Genomic DNA, 20890 nt, shown 5'->3' on the forward strand with positions numbered 1-20890 from the left:
GCAGGTCCCCATCCATTCAAATGATCACAAAGGTTAGCAACTTTGTCCTTTCATCTCTCATTGCTAGATTAGCTCTTGCATTGGTTTATATAGTGATTAATTGTGGGTTTTAGTAATTTGGGAGGAATTATATGTGGTAGTATTTGATTTATATGCAAATTGAGGTCAAAATAACACTTAGTTTGCATATGTAGGTGTGGTTTACTTAGTGCCTTCTAAATCTCCGTCGTAACCACCGTCGATCGCCCGCACCGTCCCGTCGCCGGCACCACCTTGTGGTGAGCCTCTTGTTCATGAAATTTTATATAAAAAATTGATGTTTGTGTGATTTGGATATATAGTTACTCGTATAATTATCTTACCCGTACGTTGTTTGTTATACATAGTGCCATGGTTTTGATATCCGTCCCCGTCGGCCCTCGTCCTTGTTATGATTCGGATGTGGTATATTCTCTTTTAAAACTATTTGTTGCATTTCGTGTTTATGACAAATTATGCCCATCAAGTTGACATAGATATTTTTATCTAGGAGGTATGTGAACCGGAAATTCCAACCGACCCTATTGTCGAGAGGTTAAATTTAGTTGAAAGAGAAAACGAGTATTTGAAAGAAAAATTGAAAAGAATTGAGGGGGAGAAGATGGAATTGGAGTTGCATGTTGCCGATGTCGTCGATGATCACAAGATCAAGATGGAGAAAATGCGCTTGAAGATTAGAAAGATTAGAAAATATGCCATTGATAGTGAGGCTTGGTATCATTATGCTGTTGGATCAATTGTTACCTTAGTTGCGATCTTGATCGCATTTGTTGTTGCATTTAAATGCTTTAGCTAGAGAGTTATTTGTTTGTTGCATTTAAGTGTTGTATGAACTTTATGTATTGTATTAATTTGGTGTTTTCGGTGCTGTGTATTGAAGATGAGCCGGCAATGGATGTACGATGACCGATGCTCTCCCGAGTTCATTAATGGCGTGCATACTTTTCTGCTTGCGGTTGAGGCAAACAAGCGGGCGGATGGTTTTATGCCTTGTCCATGTGCTGGCTGTAAGAATGGTCACAATTACTCTACGTCAAGAACCATTCACGTCCGCCTGTTTGAGTCCGGTTTCATGCCCCACTATAATGTTTGGACCAAGCACGGAGAAAGAGGGGTTATGATGGAAGACAATGAAGAAGAAGAGGACGACGACAGCTATCCTGGCCATGGGTTCCCAGAATACGATGATACAACAATGGGGGAAGAAGCTGAGCCGGTAATGCGGGAAGAAGCTGAGCCGGCAATGCGGGAAGAAGCTGAAGAAGAGGCATCAGATGAGCCCGTTGATGATCTAGGTCGGGCCATTGCCGATGCAAAGAGAAACTGCGCAAGTGATTTGGAGAAGAAGAAGTTGCAGCGCATGTTAGAGGATCACAAAAAATTGTTGTACCCGAATTGCGTAGGTGACAAGAAAAAGCTGGGCACCACACTGGAATTGCTGCAATGGAAGGCAGAGAATGGTGTATCTGACAAGGGATTTGGAAAGTTGCTGGTAATGATAAAGAATATGCTTCCAAAGGACAACGAATTGCCCGAGAGTACGTACGAAGCAAAGAAGGTTGTCTGCCCTCTAGGGTTAGAGGTGCAGAAGATACATGCATGCCCTAATGATTGCATCCTCTACCGCGGTGAGTACGAGGATTTGAACGCTTGCCCGGTATGCGGTGCATTGCGCTATAAGATCAGCCGCGATGACCCTGGTGATGTCGAGGGCGAGCGCCCCAGGAAGAAGATTCCTGCCAAGGTGATGTGGTATGCTCCTATAATACCACGGTTGAAACGTTTGTTCCAAAACAAAGAGCATGCCAAGGCGATGCGATGGCACAGAGAAGACCGTAAGAAAGACGGAAAGTTGAGAGTACCCGCTGACGGGTCGCAGTGGAGAAAAATCGAAAGAAAGTACGGGAAGGAGTTTGCAGATGACGCAAGGAACGTATGGTTTGGTCTAAGCGCAGATGGCATTAATCCTTTTGGGGAGCAGAGCAGCAACCATAGCACCTGGCCTGTGACTCTATGTTTGTATAACCTTCCTCCTTGGTTGTGCATGAAGCGGAAGTTCATTATGATGCCAGTGCTCATCCAAGGCCCTAAGCAACCCGGCAACGACATTGATGTGTACCTAAGGCCATTAGTTGAAGAACTCTTACAACTGTGGAATGGAACAGGTGTACGTGCGTGGGATGAGCACATGGGGGAAGAATTTGACCTAAAGGCGTTGCTGTTCGTGACCATCAATGATTGGCCTGCTCTCAGTAACCTTTCAGGACAGACAAACAAGGGATACCGCGCATGCACGCACTGTTTGGACGATACCGACAGTATATATTTGGCTAATTGTAAGAAGAATGTGTACCTGGGACATCGTCGATTTCTTCCGAGCAGGCATCCCGTAAGAAAGAAAGGCAAGCATTTCAAAGGTGAGGCGGATCACCGGACGAAGCCTCGCCACCGTACTGGTGCTGATGTACATGATATGGTCAAGGATTTGAAGGTGGTCTTTGGAAAGGGTCCTGGTGGACAACCTGTTCCGAATGACGCTGACGGACGCGCACCCATGTGGAAGAAGAAATCTATATTTTGGGACCTGCCCTATTGGAAAGACCTAGAGGTCCGCTCCGCAATCGACGTGATGCACGTGACGAAGAATCTTTGTGTGACCCTGCTTGGCTTCTTGGGCGTGTATGGGAAGACAAAAGATACACCTGAGGCACGGGAGGACCAGCAACGTATGCACGGAAAAGACGGCATACATCAGGGTCATGCAAGCTACGCTCTTACCAAAGAAGAGAAGGAAATCTTCTTTGAATGCCTGCTCAGTATTAAGGTACCGTCTGGCTTCTCGTCGAATATAAAGGGAATAATAAACATGGCAGAGAAAAAGTTCCAGAACCTAAAGTCTCATGACTGCCACGTGATTATGACGCAACTGCTTCCGGTTGCATTGAGGGGGCTTCTACCGGAAAACGTTCGATTAGCCATTGTGAAGCTATGTGCATTTCTCAATGCAATCTCTCAGAAGGTAATCGATCCAGAAATCATACCAAGGTTAGAGAATGATTTGGTGCAATGTCTTGTCAGTTTCGAGTTGGTGTTCCCACCATCCTTCTTCAACATCATGACACACGTCCTAGTTCACCTATGCGAAGAGATTAACGTTTTGGGTCCTGTATTTCTACACAATATGTTCCCCTTTGAGAGGTTCATGGGAGTCTTAAAGAAATATGTTCATAACCGTGCTAGGCCAGAAGGAAGCATCTCCAAGGGCCATGAAAATGAGGAGGTCATTGAGTTTTGTATTGACTTTATTCCTGACCTTAAGCCGATTGGTGTTCCTGAATCGCGGCATAAGGGCAGACTGGATGGAAAAGGCACGCTAGGAGGGGAACAAATAATATGTATGGACGGACATTCTCTCACTGAAGCACACTACACAGTTCTACAGAATTCCGCCTTGGTGGCTCCGTATATGGATGAACACAAGAATTTGCTACGCTCCAAACACCCGGAGCGGTCTGATGACTGGATTACACGTGAACAAACCAGGAGTTTCGCCAGCTGGTTGCAGACACGTACCATGCATGACGCCTCTATTGAAGATGACCTGTACTTGCTGTCCCAGTTACCATCTTCGAATATAATGACTTTCAAAGGGTACGAGATAAATGGTAATACATTTTACACGATCGCCCAAGATAAGAAGAGCACCAACCAAAACAGTGGTGTCCGCTTTGATGCAGAAACCAAGACGGGAAAGGAAACATATTATGGTTATATACAGGACATATGGGAACTTGACTATCGACGTGGTTTGAAGGTCCCTTTGTTTCGGTGCAAATGGGTCAATATGACACGAGGCGGGGTAACGGAAGACCCGCAGTACGGAATGACAACAGTGGATCTCAACAATCTTGCGTATGCAGACGAACCATTCGTCCTAGCCAATGATGTGGCACAGGTTTTCTATGTGAAGGACATGTCTACCAAGCCGAGAAAAAGAAAAGATAAGGAAGCGAATGCATCGTACGATGAGCCAAAGCGGCACATAGTTCTTTCTGGGAAGAGAAACATCGTGGGAGTGGATGACAAGACAGACATGTCAGGAGATTATGAAAAGTTTGACGAAATTGCTCCATTCACAGTGAATATTGACCCGAGCATCCCGTTAAATGATGAAGATTTTCCATGGTTACGGCGCAAAGGGACACACGCGAAGAAAAAGTTTCACACCCAAAGATCTGGGATGTGATCGGCTTCAATTTCATCACTTTCTTCTGTGTTTCACACCCAGGGGGAATCTCTGTAATAGTTAGGGTAGATATGTGTTTTGGCATTTGAAACGTGAAGAAATTTTATGTGCAAACAAATTCTTTCATGCCTTTACTGATTTTTTCAGCTAAATTGGATATAATGATAAAACACATTAATATTAAACATAATAAAAAAGAATCACTGAAAAATGTATTTTTAAAATTAAGTTATTCACAAACTAGTTATTCACACAAATTTCAAATAATTCAAAATTTAAACTATTCAAATTTGAAAACTACCGGCACTAACAGAAACTTTCTAATTTTTGTACCTAAAGCAAAATATTCACAAAGAAACTCTAGATACAGCAAAAAACAACTAAAAGTAAGTAAAACAAAATAAATAAAGCAGAAAAGAAAAAACTAAATGAAATAAGCCCACCTACTAGGCCACAGCGGCCTGCATACGACTAGAAACCTAAATTATAATTGGGCCAGGATGCAGGCCCGCTAGCCCAATAGGCCCATCAGGGCATAGCAGCAGACGTAGGCCCGGAAGGCCTACTTAAGAGAGGAGCTGGAGAGAGCTACCGCACTGGGGCTTATAAACCAGTGCGGGAGCCCCTCGGCTAGCGAGGTGGGACTAAACTTGTCGCACCGCACCCGCGCCAGCGCACCACCTTTAGTACCGGTTGGTGGCACCAACCGGTACTAAAGGGGTGCGCTTCCCGCCGCTTGGCCTGGCCAAAACAGATCTTTAGTACCGGTTGGCGACACCAACCGATACTAAAGGTGTCCCTTATATATGAAAACACTTCGAAAAATTTCAGTTTCTCATCTCCCACTTCTCTCTGCCGTCGCCCCGTCCTGCGTCCTCGCCGCCCCTGTCCCGCCGCCCCCGTCGACTCCGGGGCGCCCCCGTCGCCGGCCTGTCCCGGTCGCCACACCGGCCCGTCGCCGTCCCCTCGCCTCGCCGCCGTTGCCTTGGATCGACCTCGCCTCGCCGTCGCCGTCGCCTCGACCTCGCCCGCGCGCGCTGTGAGCCCCTCCCCCGGCCCCTCTCCTCCCTCCAATAGATCAAAGCCACCGCACGCGCCGGCGCCGGCCGTAGCGCGCACACGCGCGCGCGCACACACACACACACACACACACACACACACACACACACACTACACGCGCACACACACACATTTTTCTGTTTTTAGTTTTTAGTTTTTTCTGTTTTTCTGTTTTTCATACAAAGTTTTAGATGAATTAATTAATTAGATTAGATTAATGTCAAATAGTATATAGAAATGTTAGTTATAATATATATAATGTCAAAGGTTTTTCTGTTTTTATACAAATGTTTGGAAATGTTCGTATATAGAAATGTTAGAAATTTTGGAAATGTTAGTTTTAGCTAGATGAATTAGATTAATTTCAAATTGTTAGACGATGATCGATGTTTTTTTAGTTTCTTATATTTTTAGTTATAAAATTTAGAATTTGCATATATGAAATCACAATCCATCATTTAAAAAATGTTACTTTACTTTTGCGGCATATAGTATTTGTTGTCGACGATGCCCGGCCCGCATCCTCGCCGTCGACCCGTTCGCGACGACGTCCTGCTTCAGAGGACCCATGTCCGGGGCTGGGCTCCGCCGGGCTGGCACTGGGAGGTGCTACCTTCAGGGGCACGACGCTTGGTGAGGAACCCGGCCCCGGGTCCCGTCGTTGACCCTCATCTCCTTTGGTGGCGTTCGCGTGGGCCACTTTCAGTGCGGAGGGAGCCGGCCCCGCCGGAGGTGGTACGTCGCCGTGTCAGGGAGGAGGACGAGCACGTCCATCGCTACATGGCTTCTATGGACGTCAGGTTCTCCAATACCTGGCAGGTTCTTTGGGGAGATCACCCGAGCTATGATCCAGTGATGGTTCCTTCACTTTGGTTGTCCACCGCCCGCGCCTCAGGAACCGCGAGTGGCCTAGATTACTCTTTAGTATTCGATCTTTATTAGCTGCTAGATAGCTAGCTAGCTAGTGATGTATTCGATATATAATATTCGAGATGATTTATTCGAGATTATATATATTATTCGAGACGATGTATTCGAGATTATATCTATTATTCGAGACGATGTATTCGAGATTATATTCGATGATGCTTATTATGTACTATGATTGATTCAGTTTTTCCTTATTAATTGATTGCATCCATGCATTGTAATTTGAATACTAAATTGTTTTATATTTCTTTTGGATTAGTTAAATAAAAGCTATGGCGGACAATACCGGCAGAGAGGGAGAAGAGACCCTGTTCGATATCATACGCCATCCTCGCGGGCCAGATGATGATCAGAATGAAGAAGATTATGACGGCTCCGAATTTCTAAACAACACCGGGGAGGGTGATATGATATTCGATCGCGACGACCGAATTGATGAAGTCATGAACTATGATTATGATGATGACGAAGAAAATGTTGATCTTGAAACAACAAAGACCGGCGAGGTATATATATTTATATAAGCAGGCATCTGGTGATCATCACATGTTTTAAATGACTTGAAGATATATTAACGAATCGATCTTTCTTCTTTCAGCCATCCGGATCGAGCAAATCTTCAGGCAACAGGAAACGAGGCCCGAACAAAAAGTTGAAGGAGGGCGTAAAGTACAATATCGAGGCCATCAAACCTAATGGCGAACCATTAGCGCCTAAGAAGATTGCGGACAAGTTCATTCGTCAGTGCGGAGTTCTTGTGAAGGACCAACTCCCGATCTCCCTTCAAGCATGGAGAGAGCCAGCAAAGCCACGTCCAGATGTTACTTTTGTCGACGACAGACAAAAAGGTCTGCTTTGGGAAACTCTCATGGAACATTTCACCCTACCAGATCATTTCACAGATGCAGATGTGGAGAAAGTCAAGGACGCTGCTCTTAGGAAGATGGCGGTTGCATTCAACAACCACAAGAATCGTGTATGGGACAAGTACGTCAAGGGAGGAAGGAAGACTCCAGTATTCGAGGGAACACTAGAGAAGCAAAGTGCTCATTGGGACGATTTCGTGAAATTCAAGGATTCGGAATTAGCTAAGGAACGGTCGAGAATAAACAAGAAGAATGCCGAAAAAAGGATAAGTTCCATAAGCTGGGGCCAGGTGGCTACGCGGTGGCAATGCCTAAGTGGGATAAGTCTGAGAAAGAGATGGAGGATGCAGGTGTCACTCCGGTTACTAGGAGCTGGCCCCCCAGGTGCAGGACTTGGTTCTATGCGCATGGGGGGAGTTGGACCCGAAGACAGGCAAAGTTTCGACGAAGGCATGTCTGAACGGAGCCGACGATAAGCTACTTGTTGCAATAGAAGAGGCTCGATCGGGGGTGTTCCAGCCCAACAGAGAGAACGACGAGCTTACGCGTGCCCTGGGAAATCCTGAACACCTGGGAAGAACACAAGGCAAGGGCGCTATTCCGTGGTATGAGGGGTTTTCGGGCTGGAACGCCGACTACAAAACCCGCGCGAGAAAGAAGATTGCGGAAGAGAAGAAGAGGAAGATGGAGGAGGAGCAGAGGAAGCTGGACTATGAACGCCTTCAAGGCCTAGAATCAGCGCACGCGGACTTGGCAGTCAAATTCCAGCGGCAGCAGGAGCAGATCGACTCACTTAGCCAGCAAAGGGGGTCTCAGCAGCTGCAGCAGCAAGCGGATGATCCAGCATTGGATAGCACCGCCCCATCCATGCCGAGAAGCAGCGTGGGTTCCGCCCCGGGCGACGCAATGCTGGATAGATACCCCGTGGATGACATCATGGAGAACACTAACTGCGAGCTACACTTCAAAATGAAGAACATATCCATGAAGGTGGCGGACGCCGTTCCTTTTACAAATCCCCCCGAGGCAACCTTCCATTGCAACTCGATTCCAGCGGCCTATGCTCATGTCTTGGTTGATGGGGTGGTGGACCCATATTCGGGGCTACAGCTTGACATTCCTGGAGGTGACGACGAGCACACATTGGGAGAGGCTATACATCGTATCATCCTATGGAGAAAGGACTGCATCGTCTTTCGAAGGCCACGTCACCGCGTCACCCGACTCCTCGTCGAAGTCCGCCACCGAGTCAGCAGACTCCCGCTCCTCCAAGTCCACCAACGCGTGAGGCCACTCCTCCTCCTCCAAGTCCGGCAAAGTGTCAGGCCACTCCTCCTCCAAGTCCGACACAGCGTCAGACATCCACTCCTCCTCCAAGTCCGGCACAACTTCAGGCCACTCCTCCTCCAAGTCCGGCACAGCTTCAGGCCACTCCTCCTCGTCCAACTCAGCCACGTCAGCCGTCTCCGCCGCCTCAGCAATCACGGAAGAGAGCCGCCGCAGCTATGGTGCGTAGCGGTACAAGTCGAGGTAGTACGGGAGGTACAGGCGGAGGCAAGCGATTTCAATATGGTCCAAGCAGCCTCGCGCCTCTTCCGCAGAGGCCTTATGACAAGTCCGAGGAGGAAAACGCAGCCATATCGAAGGCCGAGGTGGAAGCCCATTTTGCACCGAAACCGCCACCGCCGCCAAGGGAGAAAGTGCCTGAGGAAAAGATTGACCACTTCATTCGTATGGCTAGACCACCAGCTCCCAAGCCTGTTGACACAGACTATGAACGCCACCTCAGGAAGTTAAATCGAGCACGTCTACAGAAAGAGGCGAGCTCGAGCTCGAGCAAATCAGCTGGCAAAAAATGCGGTAAAACCGTTCCCCAGCTGGGAGAACAGGCGGCGCAATCAATCCCCCCGCTTGTTGTGCCAACAACACATAAGAGTACACGCGCCCAATATTATTGTGGGCAAACCGTTAACGTTCCCCAGCTGGGCGATGTGGTAATAAACGAGGAGCATATAAGACAGGCTGAAATCCTCAAGATCACTGTTGGACAACTCCTCGAGATCGAGCCCATGCCTCTGCTTAGAGAGCAGGAAATAAAACGGAAATATGTCTGGGGCCAACCTTTGGTCGAGCCAGACGAGATCAAGAAGCTCCCAACGAGAATGTATGAATTGCATCAATGGTACATGAACATTACCAAGATTTCCAATCGAGAGTCCCTCATGGTGAATGTCAATAAGGATCATTACTACCATGAGAAAGATGTGTCCGTTGAGTATTCAGAACTATTTCAGTTATACAATCAAGACGCACTCGACAAATCTATCATCAGTTGCTATTGTCTGTAAGTGATTTCTTTCTGTAATTTAAGTCTCAAGCTAGCTGTAGTGATCATTTTGATCAATCATTACCTGTAATTATCCTCACTATATTCTTTTCTGTGGTATTATGCAGGATGAAGATGTATGAAATGAAAAAAGGTGGACGCTATGGCATTGGGTTCATTGACCCAAATACCGTTAATGAATACACATGGAAATTAGATGCATATTATGAAAAAAGTGTAGAGGAAAGCATGCTAGAGTTCTTGAAGCGCCTCAATACCAATGAAGATATACTACTTCCTTACAACTTCCAGTGAGTCACACTGTCTTGTACTACAAATTCTGTTTTTGCCTACTAGCTAGCTACATGTTTTTGCTTACATATGCCCGCTTAATTAAGACATGCAAACGTGTGTGCATGCAGCTTTCACTGGATCTTGTGTATCATTAAAGTTGATGAAGGAACAGTTGAAGTACTAGACTCACTACTTAAAAAGAAAGTGACTACACCATCTTGTTTGGGATAGTCAACAGGTAATTTCAATCATTATTAACTATATCTCGGCCTATTTTAGTTCGTCATTTCCTGATATAAACTATTTAATAACCCCTTTATTCATTTTCTTTGTCGGCGGGCAGGGCTTGGACAAGGTTCGTCAGCGTCACTCCAGGCCAATGGAAACGAAAGCTGAAATGGTATCGACCCAAGGTAAGTAATTAAGTAGTACTAGCTTGCTAGCTAGCTGCCATCTCTTTAATTATCATGCTTGATTAATTATTATCTGATCAAATTCCATTCTCGTAAAGGCCCTTGAGCAGGCGCAGGGGACTGATCTGTGTGCATACTGCGTTTGCGAGAACATTCACATGATGGCGTCCGAAAGGAGCAGATCTCAAAGACAGGAATGGGTACGTTTGTCAGAACACTATTTACAATTTTTACACCATTATCGATATCTAGTCACACAACTAATACACATGCATATTGATCTCGTTCTTAACAGTTCACAGAGGTGCGGGAGAAGCTCCTACCAACGGGGCGTGTACAAGCACTTCAAGAGGAAATAGCGGGATTTATGCTCGACCAAGTCATAGATCCGAACGGAGAATACCATTACCCGCTACCGCCCCCATGAACCACTTCCAATTGTCATCGTGCTCTGAAGGCACCAATTAGGCTAATGCCACTGGCTCCGAAGGCAACATGTAGGAGAAATTGTATATAGCTAGCTAATTGTATATATATATACATGTGTGTATGTGTGAATTAATATGGTGGTTTGTGAGACATTTCATGATATATATAATGATCGGTTCTACTAGAAATTCTATTTATATATATGCATAATGTGTACAATGTGTAGTATCATAAAATACCAGCAAACGAAAAAGAATTAAATGGAAAACACAAAATTAAATGAAAAAGAAATCATAAACCCAACCCACCCCCCCCAACCTTTTAATACCGGTTGGTGTCACCAACCGGTACTAAAGGGCTCACTGCCCCCGGAGCTGGCTCGTGCCACGTGGTTGCCCTTTAGCACCGGTTCGTGCTGAACCGGTACTAAAGGGGGGGGGGGGGCTTTAGTGCCCACACTTTAGTGCCAGTTACCGAACCGGCACTAAAGGGCCTTACGAACCGGGGCTATTGCCCGGTTCTGCACTAGTGTGGCGCTGCCAACCGACGGACGGCATGCTCTCGAATGACACGCTGCTTCAATGGGGGCACCAGTGAGAGATCACGTACACTCTAACCGAGCATGAATGCCGCACTAGCACTCTAGCGCGGCACTGACCGGCATGAATGCGTTGCAACCGCTTTCCCATGGGAGAGGTTTTCGAGTGAGTTTGGAGTATCCAATGCGTTCGTGGCAGTGGTCCGGAAGCTTGCAATCCCCCCTGCCCCATCCCCTGGATTTGCTTCCGGTTTGCCAAGAAAAGATGTTTGAACCGGTCCGTGGAGTACCGCATTGGATGCAAATCGCGTCCGGACCGGCAAGTCCGGATGGTTGTGGGTGGTTGAAGTGTCCGCGTTGGAGACGCCCTTACCAGTTTTTTCTTACCACACAGATCCAGTGGGATGGGCTTTTATTGTTTATATCTAAAAATGCCAAAAATGAATTTTTGCCTTTTTGCTACAATTCATTTATAATCAGCACTATTATCAATATCAAAGATGGGGGTTAAGATCGTCGTGACGCATCGATCGGCATGAAAAGATTAGATACCTTAGACCAACAATCGACAGTAGATGATGATAAAGGTTTTCTTTAGGGAGACGACGACAAAGGTTATCGCGTGGCCATGGCAGCCGTTGATAAGCAACACGAACCAATCAACGAAAGATGGGGTTGGGTTATCTAGGTATTGTGTGTGGCGGTCCGCACGTGTAGGGGAGGTGACATGGGTGAATTATTGGGGTGGGGCGCTGTCACACGAGGGGCACGTTGATATGTCTCCAAACCGGGAGGGAGGGACCGTGACCCGATGAGAAGGACGCGGGTGGCCAACGATAATTGCTGTTCTGCATGGCACTGCCATTCGTGCATGCATGCATCGTGTATTGGTGAGGGTGGTGGATCCCCCGTTACATGTGTGGACAGTAGGCCTCGGGCCATTTTTGGTGTCGATAAGGCCACTGCATGCATCCAGATCTGGTTCTCTCAGTTTTTTACTACTAGTGAACCATTAGAATTTACAAAGGCTCATTCAGTGCATGAGATGAACCGGTCGAGAATGCTTGTGAACCACCGACGCAACACTGGCATGTTGCAGCCGGCCGGTAGCAATATATCGAGCTACGTGACTAGGAGCGACCGTCGCTCTAACACGAGGATGTGAAGGCAACATCCAACACCAGATGTACATGAAAAAAAAAGCATCATCTCAAAGAGTGCTCTCAGCGAGCTAGTTTAGTTCTCATCTTTTTTTTTCATCTATGTTAGCACATCCTGTTTAATTATAATCCATAGGGCTTGTTTGGTGCACAGGGAAAAGGGCAGGATCCAATTCCTGGGTAGCTCCCACCCATGGAAACTTGCGCCGGGCATTTGGTCGGATCAGAGGAGAGGAAATATTCGCCCCATCCCTGTGATATCCCTGGGCCAAAAATAAAAGCCACCCAGCTAGTGGACAAATTTCCTCGTCTCTCACTCTCCCTCTCTCTAAAGCCAACTCCGGGCCATGACCGCCATCACTCCACCACCTCATGTCGACGCTCTGGTTGCATCGGTGGCTGCCCTCCATAGCTCAATGCCATCTCGTTTTGCCGAGACCCGGAAGAATAGACGGACATTGAGGAACAATCGGCCATATGGCCGTCGATCTTGCAAGCTTCAAGTTGGCCTCCACCTTAGCCTCATTCTCCACCTCATCCTCGACCAGTGTGCCCTCTCCTCACCTCCCTCTCGATGGACAAGCTTGAACCTTCCAAAAAAGAATCTTCCTGCAACTTTGATCCAGTCACTCTGATTTTGGATCTTGCCGGCCATCCCGAGTGAATCGAGTTGAGTGAACACGCTGACGCTGTCCACCTCATTGTTGTGGGTCGGCGAGCACGAGCACCCGCTTGTTGTAATTGGCTCCGACGTGGCAAGCATAATCAGATGGGCGAGCTCCGGCATCCGCTTGGAGAAATTAATATTTACCTCCTCCGTCCCGAAATGTAGTGTCAAAAAACGCCTCACATTTTCTTGCTAAAGATGAAGCTCCATTTTCTCAGGCAGGCAGCAGCCGGCAACGCCGATTTGCTTGCTGAAGATGAAAGCTCTCCATTGTCGTCAAGACAAGTCCCTGTGTTTTGTTTGAGGTGATTACACCACTGGTGCTTGAACTTGCCACGAATGTGCATTTTAGTGCTTGAACTTGAAAAATACATTGAACTAGTTCGATAACTTAACATGGACGTGCAAATACGGTTCACATCTTATATGTATACGTCCACGGCCCTGACGAGGCACCCCAAGTGTCCTGGTTTATGTGGAAAAAACCCTGAAATTGTTTTCTCCTTACATAAAAGACCTCGGTGAGAAACAACAAAACTAAAATTACTAATTGGGTGAGGGATTGAACCTGTTACCTGTACCTCTCATGTGGGAGTGGCTAACCAGCAGACAAGGTGAAATTTGTTGTCATATATATATTCACACGCTTTTTATACAGCAGGTTGAACAACATAAACAAATTAATTTATTTGATCAAAAATAGTGCCGGGTCAATTATTTGAACCTGCACCCTAATACTATATAGCGGCCACAAATACCACTCCAACCAAGAACATGTAATTTTACAAAGGATAAATTTCTCTTTATATAACATAATCGCTCGTGTGGGTAAAATGGACCATTTTCAACATTTCAGTTGATTCCAGTTTTTGTAAAACTATGTAAATTATAATTGTGTGTTATAAATGATATATATATAATTAAGTTAAAGTACATTAAAAATTCATATGATTTAATATAATATCTCCATAAATAATTTTAAAAAATAAAATATTAAGTACTAAATGAAATTAATTTTACAATTTCTAAAAGTGCTCACATTTTTAATGAAGTATTAAAGTAATTTAAGAAAGTTTTGTAATTTAAATAGATTCCCATATAATTCTAAACATTTCCACGTTATAACTAAAATATTTATGTAGTACATAAAAGCGTTCATACTTTAAGAAAAAAAGTCTTGTTTTAAAAAGTTTATATAATATATAAAAGTTTGTGTGTTTTATAAAAAAGCAAACCTTGTGCGCCCTCAGATTGCAGATCCTCACATGAATAATATTTGAATAAAATAGACATTTTTATAATTCGTAAATATTTAAATTGTATGTATATGTTTTAAAATAACACATGAATTATTTTTAAAATGGCATGTAAAATTTAAATTCTTTTTGAAATCATGTTTGTTATGTAGTCATAAATATTAATTATACTTTAGAAACATGAGACCTTTTTGGTAGAAGTGGTATCCAAGGCTGATATATAACATTTTGTCGGATGTTTGGATCACAGACCCGACACTATTTTTTGCTGGATTATTAAATTCCTTTAATTTATGTTGTTTCGCCTAGTGTACATAATGGTCATGAATCCAGTTTTGACTATACAACTGTGCTGCGGTTGACTGGCTAGCCGCGAGCTAACAGTAGTTCACTGGTTCGATTCCCTACCAGTCTAGCTTTCAGTTTTATTTCAGTCGTTTATCTGTGAGGTCCTATTTCTAAGAAAATAGTTTTAAGGGGTTTTCCAAAAAAAATAGGCCGCACGCCCTGCCATTCAGTAGCTGACAGCGGGCCCCATGCCACCCCGAAATGCCTTGTCAGCATCGTGTGAGTATGCAGAAGAGATTTGAACTGTATTTGCACGCTCATGCCAGGTTATGAAACTAGTTCAATGTATCTTGAACTTGTCAGCACCAACACTGCATCTTACTTGGGCAATCATTTCCATCCCAAAGTGACACGGCAAAAGGATTTGGCTGAAAAACTCTGCAGCAGAAACACCATTTTCCAACGCGATGAAGGGAAAGGCCTATAACTCTGCACGAAATGCGCTACAGAGTGCAGCTTTCCAGCAACTCACAGATACTAGCACCCTGAAGCAATCATTGCAAGCAACAAAACAGTCCCCAATGTGGTTCCTGACCATAACCCCAATGCCCATCCGACGAATTAAGGGAAACAGGGCAGCATCAACATTGACTGCAACCATACCTACTGGCGGTTCAGTCCATTGGAGAGTTCACCACAAGGACTCACGCCTAGGAGCAGGCCCGGGCTTCGAGCACTTTTGCACGACCAATTGAACATAGGCTCAGATTTCCAGCAACTGTCTCGGATCACGAGCACATCATTCCTCTCTTCCCAGATGTGTCATATTGTGATGGCCATGACTGTAGCATGAAGCTAATCACGAGAGAGAATGTCAAACATCCGTGTGCATCCTCGTTGTCTCGACTCAACACAAGAATACAGCCTTTCCTCATCTTAGCTTTGCAACACCACAGTTCTTTCCCCTGAATTTCTTCCATTCAAAGCAGTTAACTTATTTTGCAGCAAACAAATGCTGTTATACAGAGTACTTTAGAATCAGAGAATCAGTTTAAGCAAAAGCATCCCATCGCCATTTACTGCCCACTGTCTTGAGTTATCTTCTATATATATTCAGTACCGTTCACCGGCTATAGCTGTCATATGTATATTCAGTACCGTTCACCAGCTACAACTGCCATGTTACCGATGCTGATCTTGGTTGTCTAGCGACGCCAGTACAGGAACGAAGCCAAGGCCATTCTGCCTCTTTGGGCCAAGCAATTCAAGTTCCCTGTTCCATATAGTCTCTACTCTTAATGGAGCAGTTGGTAGTCTCGCTTCCAGGGTTTTTTCCATCCCACCACTTTCGTCCGATTTTTTTTCGTAGGTTAACCGTCGTAGATTTTTTTCGTCGCCTCCCCCACTTCATCGGTTTATTTTCACTTCACCCTCTCACACAACGAAAAAAACTGAACGGATCAGAACTTTCCATACTGACGCAAATTATTTAGTAATGTCTTTATGTAAAAGAATCAATCACAATCAATCTCTAAAGATCAAATCTAAATTAATTAATCTCTACTCCTAATGGAGCAGTTGGTAGTCTCGCTTCCAGGTTTTTTTTCGTCCCACCACTTTCGTTCGGGTTTTTTTCGTAGGTTAACCGTCGTAGATTTTTTTCGTCGCCTCCCCCACTTCATCGGTTTATTTTCACTTCACCCTCTCACACAACGAAAAAAACTGAACGGATCAGAACTTTCCATACTGACGCAAATTATTTAGTAATGTCTTTATGTAAAAGAATCAATCACAATCAATCTCCAAAGATCAAATCTAAATTAATTAATCTTCATAATGTTTGTTTCCTTCCGAATCACGTCCATAACTTTCCTTCCTTGTTTGGACAGAAACTGTTTGGTAGCAGAGATTAGGAAGCTTCCTATGAGTGTAGTAATAGGAAGTATTCTTTTTCTTGATGATTCGTTTTCATGCATGATGATAGTAAATTAGGCCAACATTCACCACTATTTATCAACGTCATCAATCGTATCCATTCCTACCAGTTTTAAGGGAATCTGCTCGCTATGTCTTTTTTAAGGGGATCAGCTCGCTAAGTCGTCGTCGCACGTTATTTTCACAAGCAATTCCCCTAAAAAAGGCGTGGGTATTGGTAGTTGAACGCCCGCTAGGTTTTCCGCCTGTCCTATCCTCGCGCTGTGCCGCCGTCACCCGCCGAATTTCCAGCCGCCCGAGCCCGTTAACTTCGCCAGCCATCGGGTCGACTGCCCGCGCCCCAAACCCCCATCCCCGAGCACTAGCTATCGCCGCGTTGCCACCCCAAGCTCCACGCCACCGTTAACGAATCAAGCGCCGTCCCGACACCGCCGTCGCCGGCCCATCACCTCCAGCCTTGCATGGACAGCTTCAATGTGCAGTCTTCCTTGCTGCCTCACCTTCTGCCAGCGCATGCAGCGGCGGGGTTGGACGCGTGCGTGCTTGCTAGCTTGCTCTCCGTGCGTAGGTAGTTGCTCTGCGTGCGTCGCACCGGCCAATGCGCATAATGCGTGTGTGCCTGCTTTTCTGCATGTGTATGCCAGCGTGATGCGTGTGTGCATTGCTGTGTGTGTATGATATAGATGGGCCGAGTGTGTGCATGCTGTGCTCTGCTCTCTGCTGATCTATGTGTTGGTGCTCCTGCTATATGTTCATGCCATACAAATGAAATTTCTGTTAATCTTCTGACATGTTGAGTTGGTTCTCTCTGTCTTCTGAGGGGGTGAATGCAAAGCAGTCTATTAAGCCAGGCACTATTGCTGAGCTAAATAGACAAAAAAATATTGGTAGCCATAGTTGTAGTTTAAGTAGTAGCGAGTTGTCTGATATGTATAAAGAGCCCGTTGCAATTGAGCTCGTTGCTAAATTGACAAAAAAGGTGGCCAGTGTCACTTGATATGTATGAGAATATTAAATGTATTATTAACATGATTAATATTGAACTCTTAAAGTTAATGTGGCCCCGTTGCAACGCACGGGCGTTCTTCTAGTAGAAACAGTTATACAGGTGAGCTTCTAAAATCAAGTGCGAGAATGCCGAAAAGGATCACGAGTTCAGTGGCGATCGGGTATGCGTGTAGTACCTTCAAACGATATGTTGTAGTTGTTGGACTAGCCTAACTGACGTACAAGCATTACGAGCGTGCCAAGATACACTAGCTTTGAAAGAGACAGAATGTGGAAAGCAATCCATGTCTTTAAGTTCCATGTACGCAGCCGAAGCCATAGCCACAACTTTTCATGGACTTTGACTTGACCCATTCAGCGTCAACTTGTCCAGTGCTGAAAAGAATATAGCACAAATAAGATTTATGTGGACAAGTCTCTGGAGCACTTAATTTCTCTTCCAGGTCTCTGTTTTGAGTAGAAACTGCACGTCTTACTTGGGCCATCATTTTCCTTCCACGAGTGGCACGGCAAAAGGATTTGACTGAAGGAAGCAAGAAAAGTCTTGACCAGAAACACAATTTACTGACGCGGTGAGCAGGAAACACCTATAACTCTGCACCGAGTGCGCATTTATCAATCATCTATCTCCCCGGAATATCAGAGGAGGATTGCTTTGCGGTACAGTGCGGCTTGCCAGCAACCCACAGATGTTAGCACCCTTAAGCAATCATCCTACCTGCATAAACTGATCGATCGATCAGGATGAAGATATTCAGGGCGCAAGGTAATCCTTGTGCCACAGCTCCGTATATATTTCTCATGCAGTTGCTCCTTCTCTGCCTGTGTTTATTCTGCACCGGTTCCGCCCAATCCAGCCTTACCAAATGCCCCGGCAGCTCCATCAACATCCCATCCCCTTTCAACATCCCTGACAACTCGAGCATCTCGAGGAATCCAGGCTTCGACATATCATGTGAATCAACAGGGCCAATGATATCGCTCGGTCGCAAGCAGTACAGGGTCCTGGGCATCTCGCTGCTCCAGGGCTATGTACGTGTAACCGGTCACACCGTCTACACCCAGTGCCAGCAGAACGCTGGCCCGGTGACCACAAACTTCATTGACCTTCGGGGCACGCCTTTCACCTTCTCACACACACTTAACAAGTTCACCGTCGTTGGCTGTGACTCCATGGCCATGATACAAAGCCCGGACGTAACGAGTCGGTACAGGGGAGGCTGCGTGTCGTTCTGCGCTTCCGAGGGAAGCATCACCAGTGGCGCATGCTCTGGGGTGGGCTGCTGTCAAGCTTCAGTGCCCGAGGAACTCAAGGTACTGAAGTTAGAGTTTACCAGCATACGGAGCCAGCTCCTGCAGTCCTCCGGATCTTTGGGGAACATCAGTAAAAGCAGTAGCGCATGGTGCAGCAAGGCGTTCATTGTGGACCAAGGTTCCTATGTGTTCTCCAGGGATCACTTGGACAGAAACCTGACAAACCTGCCAATGGTACTTGACTGGTCTATATCCGGCGGCAACTGCTCAGAGGCGCGTAGTGCGCCTCAGACCTACATGTGCAAGGAGAACACCGATTGTTATACCGTGGCAAATAACACTGCATACCGCTGCAACTGTTCTGAAGGTTTCACTGGGAACCCTTATCTGGGATGCCAAGGTGAGAAATTCATGCTTGCAATAGATGACACCTTTATGCTTTGATTGCCACTAACTTAGAATATATGCCTTATTCTGATTTCCCTTTCTCTACAAGATATTGATGAATGCAAAGACAAAAATAAGTATCCCTGCATGCACAGGCACAAGTGCATCAACACAGTTGGTGGTTTTAACTGTGCATGCCCCATGGGCATGACGGGGGATGGTAAGAAGCAGGGCACTGGGTGCAAAAGAGATACAACGCTACTGATTGCTGCAGGCAAGTTTCACATGGTCTTATAAAATTTTCCCTTTTGAAATGATCTGCTCAATCTGAATGAACGAGCACTTATTCATGAAAGTTCCTACTCTCTTTTTTAGGTGGAGGCCTGCCTTTGCTGCTTGTCCTCCTCATGCTCGGATTCTGGACCCACTGGCTTTTCACGAAGAGAAAGCTTGCGAAGATAAGACAGAAATACTTTTTGCAGAATGGTGGCATGCTCCTGAAGCAGCAGATGTTTTCTCAGAGGGCGCCGTTGAGGATATTCACCTCTAGCGAGCTTGAAAAGGCAACCAACAGATTCAGTGATGACAACATAGCTGGCCGAGGTGGGTTTGGAACGGTCTACAAAGGCATACTATCTGATCAAATGGTTGTGGCGATCAAGAAGGCGCAGCGAGTTGATCAGAGCCAGGTGGAACAATTCGTTAATGAGATGGTCATTCTCTCACAAGTGAACCATGAGAATGTGGTCCAGCTAGTTGGTTGTTGTCTCGAGTCAGAAGTTCCATTGTTGGTTTATGAATTCATCACCAACGGGGCCCTTTTTCACCACCTCCACAACACATCAGCCCCGATGTCGTGGAAGGAACGCCTAAGGATTGCAGTGGAAACTGCAACAGCACTTGCCTACTTGCACATGGCCACAGAAATGCCAATTATTCACAGAGATGTCAAGTCGTCAAACATACTCCTTGACGAGAGCTTCACGGCGAAGGTCTCCGATTTTGGTGCTTCGAGGCCAATGGCCCATAATCAGACCCATGTGACGACCTTAGTGCAGGGGACACTGGGGTACATGGACCCTGAGTACTTCCAGACAAGCCAACTGACAGAGAGAAGTGACGTCTATAGCTTTGGTGTAGTACTTATCGAGCTATTGACAAGGCAGAAACCAATATTTGGCGGTAAGATGGATGAGGTGAGAAGCCTAGCATTGCATTTCAGTATACTATTCCATGAGAACCGGTTGTCCGAAATTGTAGATCCTCAGATAGACGAGGAAGCTGGGGCTAGACATGTTAAAACTGTGGCACAGCTGGCCTTGCGTTGCTTAAGGCTGAAAGGTGAGGAGAGGCCAAGGATGGTAGAGGTTGCAGTCGAACTTGAAGCGCTGCGAAGACTAATGAAACAACACTGCATAGTCAATTCTGAAGAGTGAACAAGAGTGTTGTGTACCAGACTTGCTAGACTTTACAATTTATGATTCAGTAAGTATATTGATTTGGCAAGGATGTGGACACAAGACCGAGCGACTAAGAGTCTCATCTACGGAGTCTCGGTGCGATGAGGAAATGAATACTGTTCATGAACTAAGCTAGCTGTTGTAGTAGTTAGTGGCCTGCATATGGCTTTCCAGTAAGACGAAAGACAAAGTACATCCTATAAATTACAGAATGAACAACATTGCATGGTTAGACAACACCAAGCAAATTCATCTTTTGTTTATCCTGCAACTGTAAGTATGCAGGAGACAAGAGTTTACCTGGTGCAGTGGTGCTAGAAGGTGAATACATCATT

The 20890-nt window shown here is 45.7% G+C and overlaps 1 protein-coding gene across 1 annotated transcript; it reads left to right on the forward strand.

The window, feature by feature from the left end:
• The first annotated feature begins 18142 nt into the window (after positions 1-18142).
• On the forward strand, positions 18143-20616 carry LOC123150067 (wall-associated receptor kinase 3-like). Its single transcript, XM_044569856.1, is given in 2 exon segments — positions 18143-19369; positions 19471-20616. Coding segments are annotated over 2 exon segments (2232 nt in total). The 5' UTR covers positions 18143-18198; the 3' UTR covers positions 20532-20616.
• Positions 20617-20890: the final 274 nt, after the last annotated feature.

Source organism: Triticum aestivum, chromosome 7A, assembly GCF_018294505.1.
Source record: "Triticum aestivum cultivar Chinese Spring chromosome 7A, IWGSC CS RefSeq v2.1, whole genome shotgun sequence".
NCBI lineage: Eukaryota > Viridiplantae > Streptophyta > Magnoliopsida > Poales > Poaceae > Triticum > Triticum aestivum.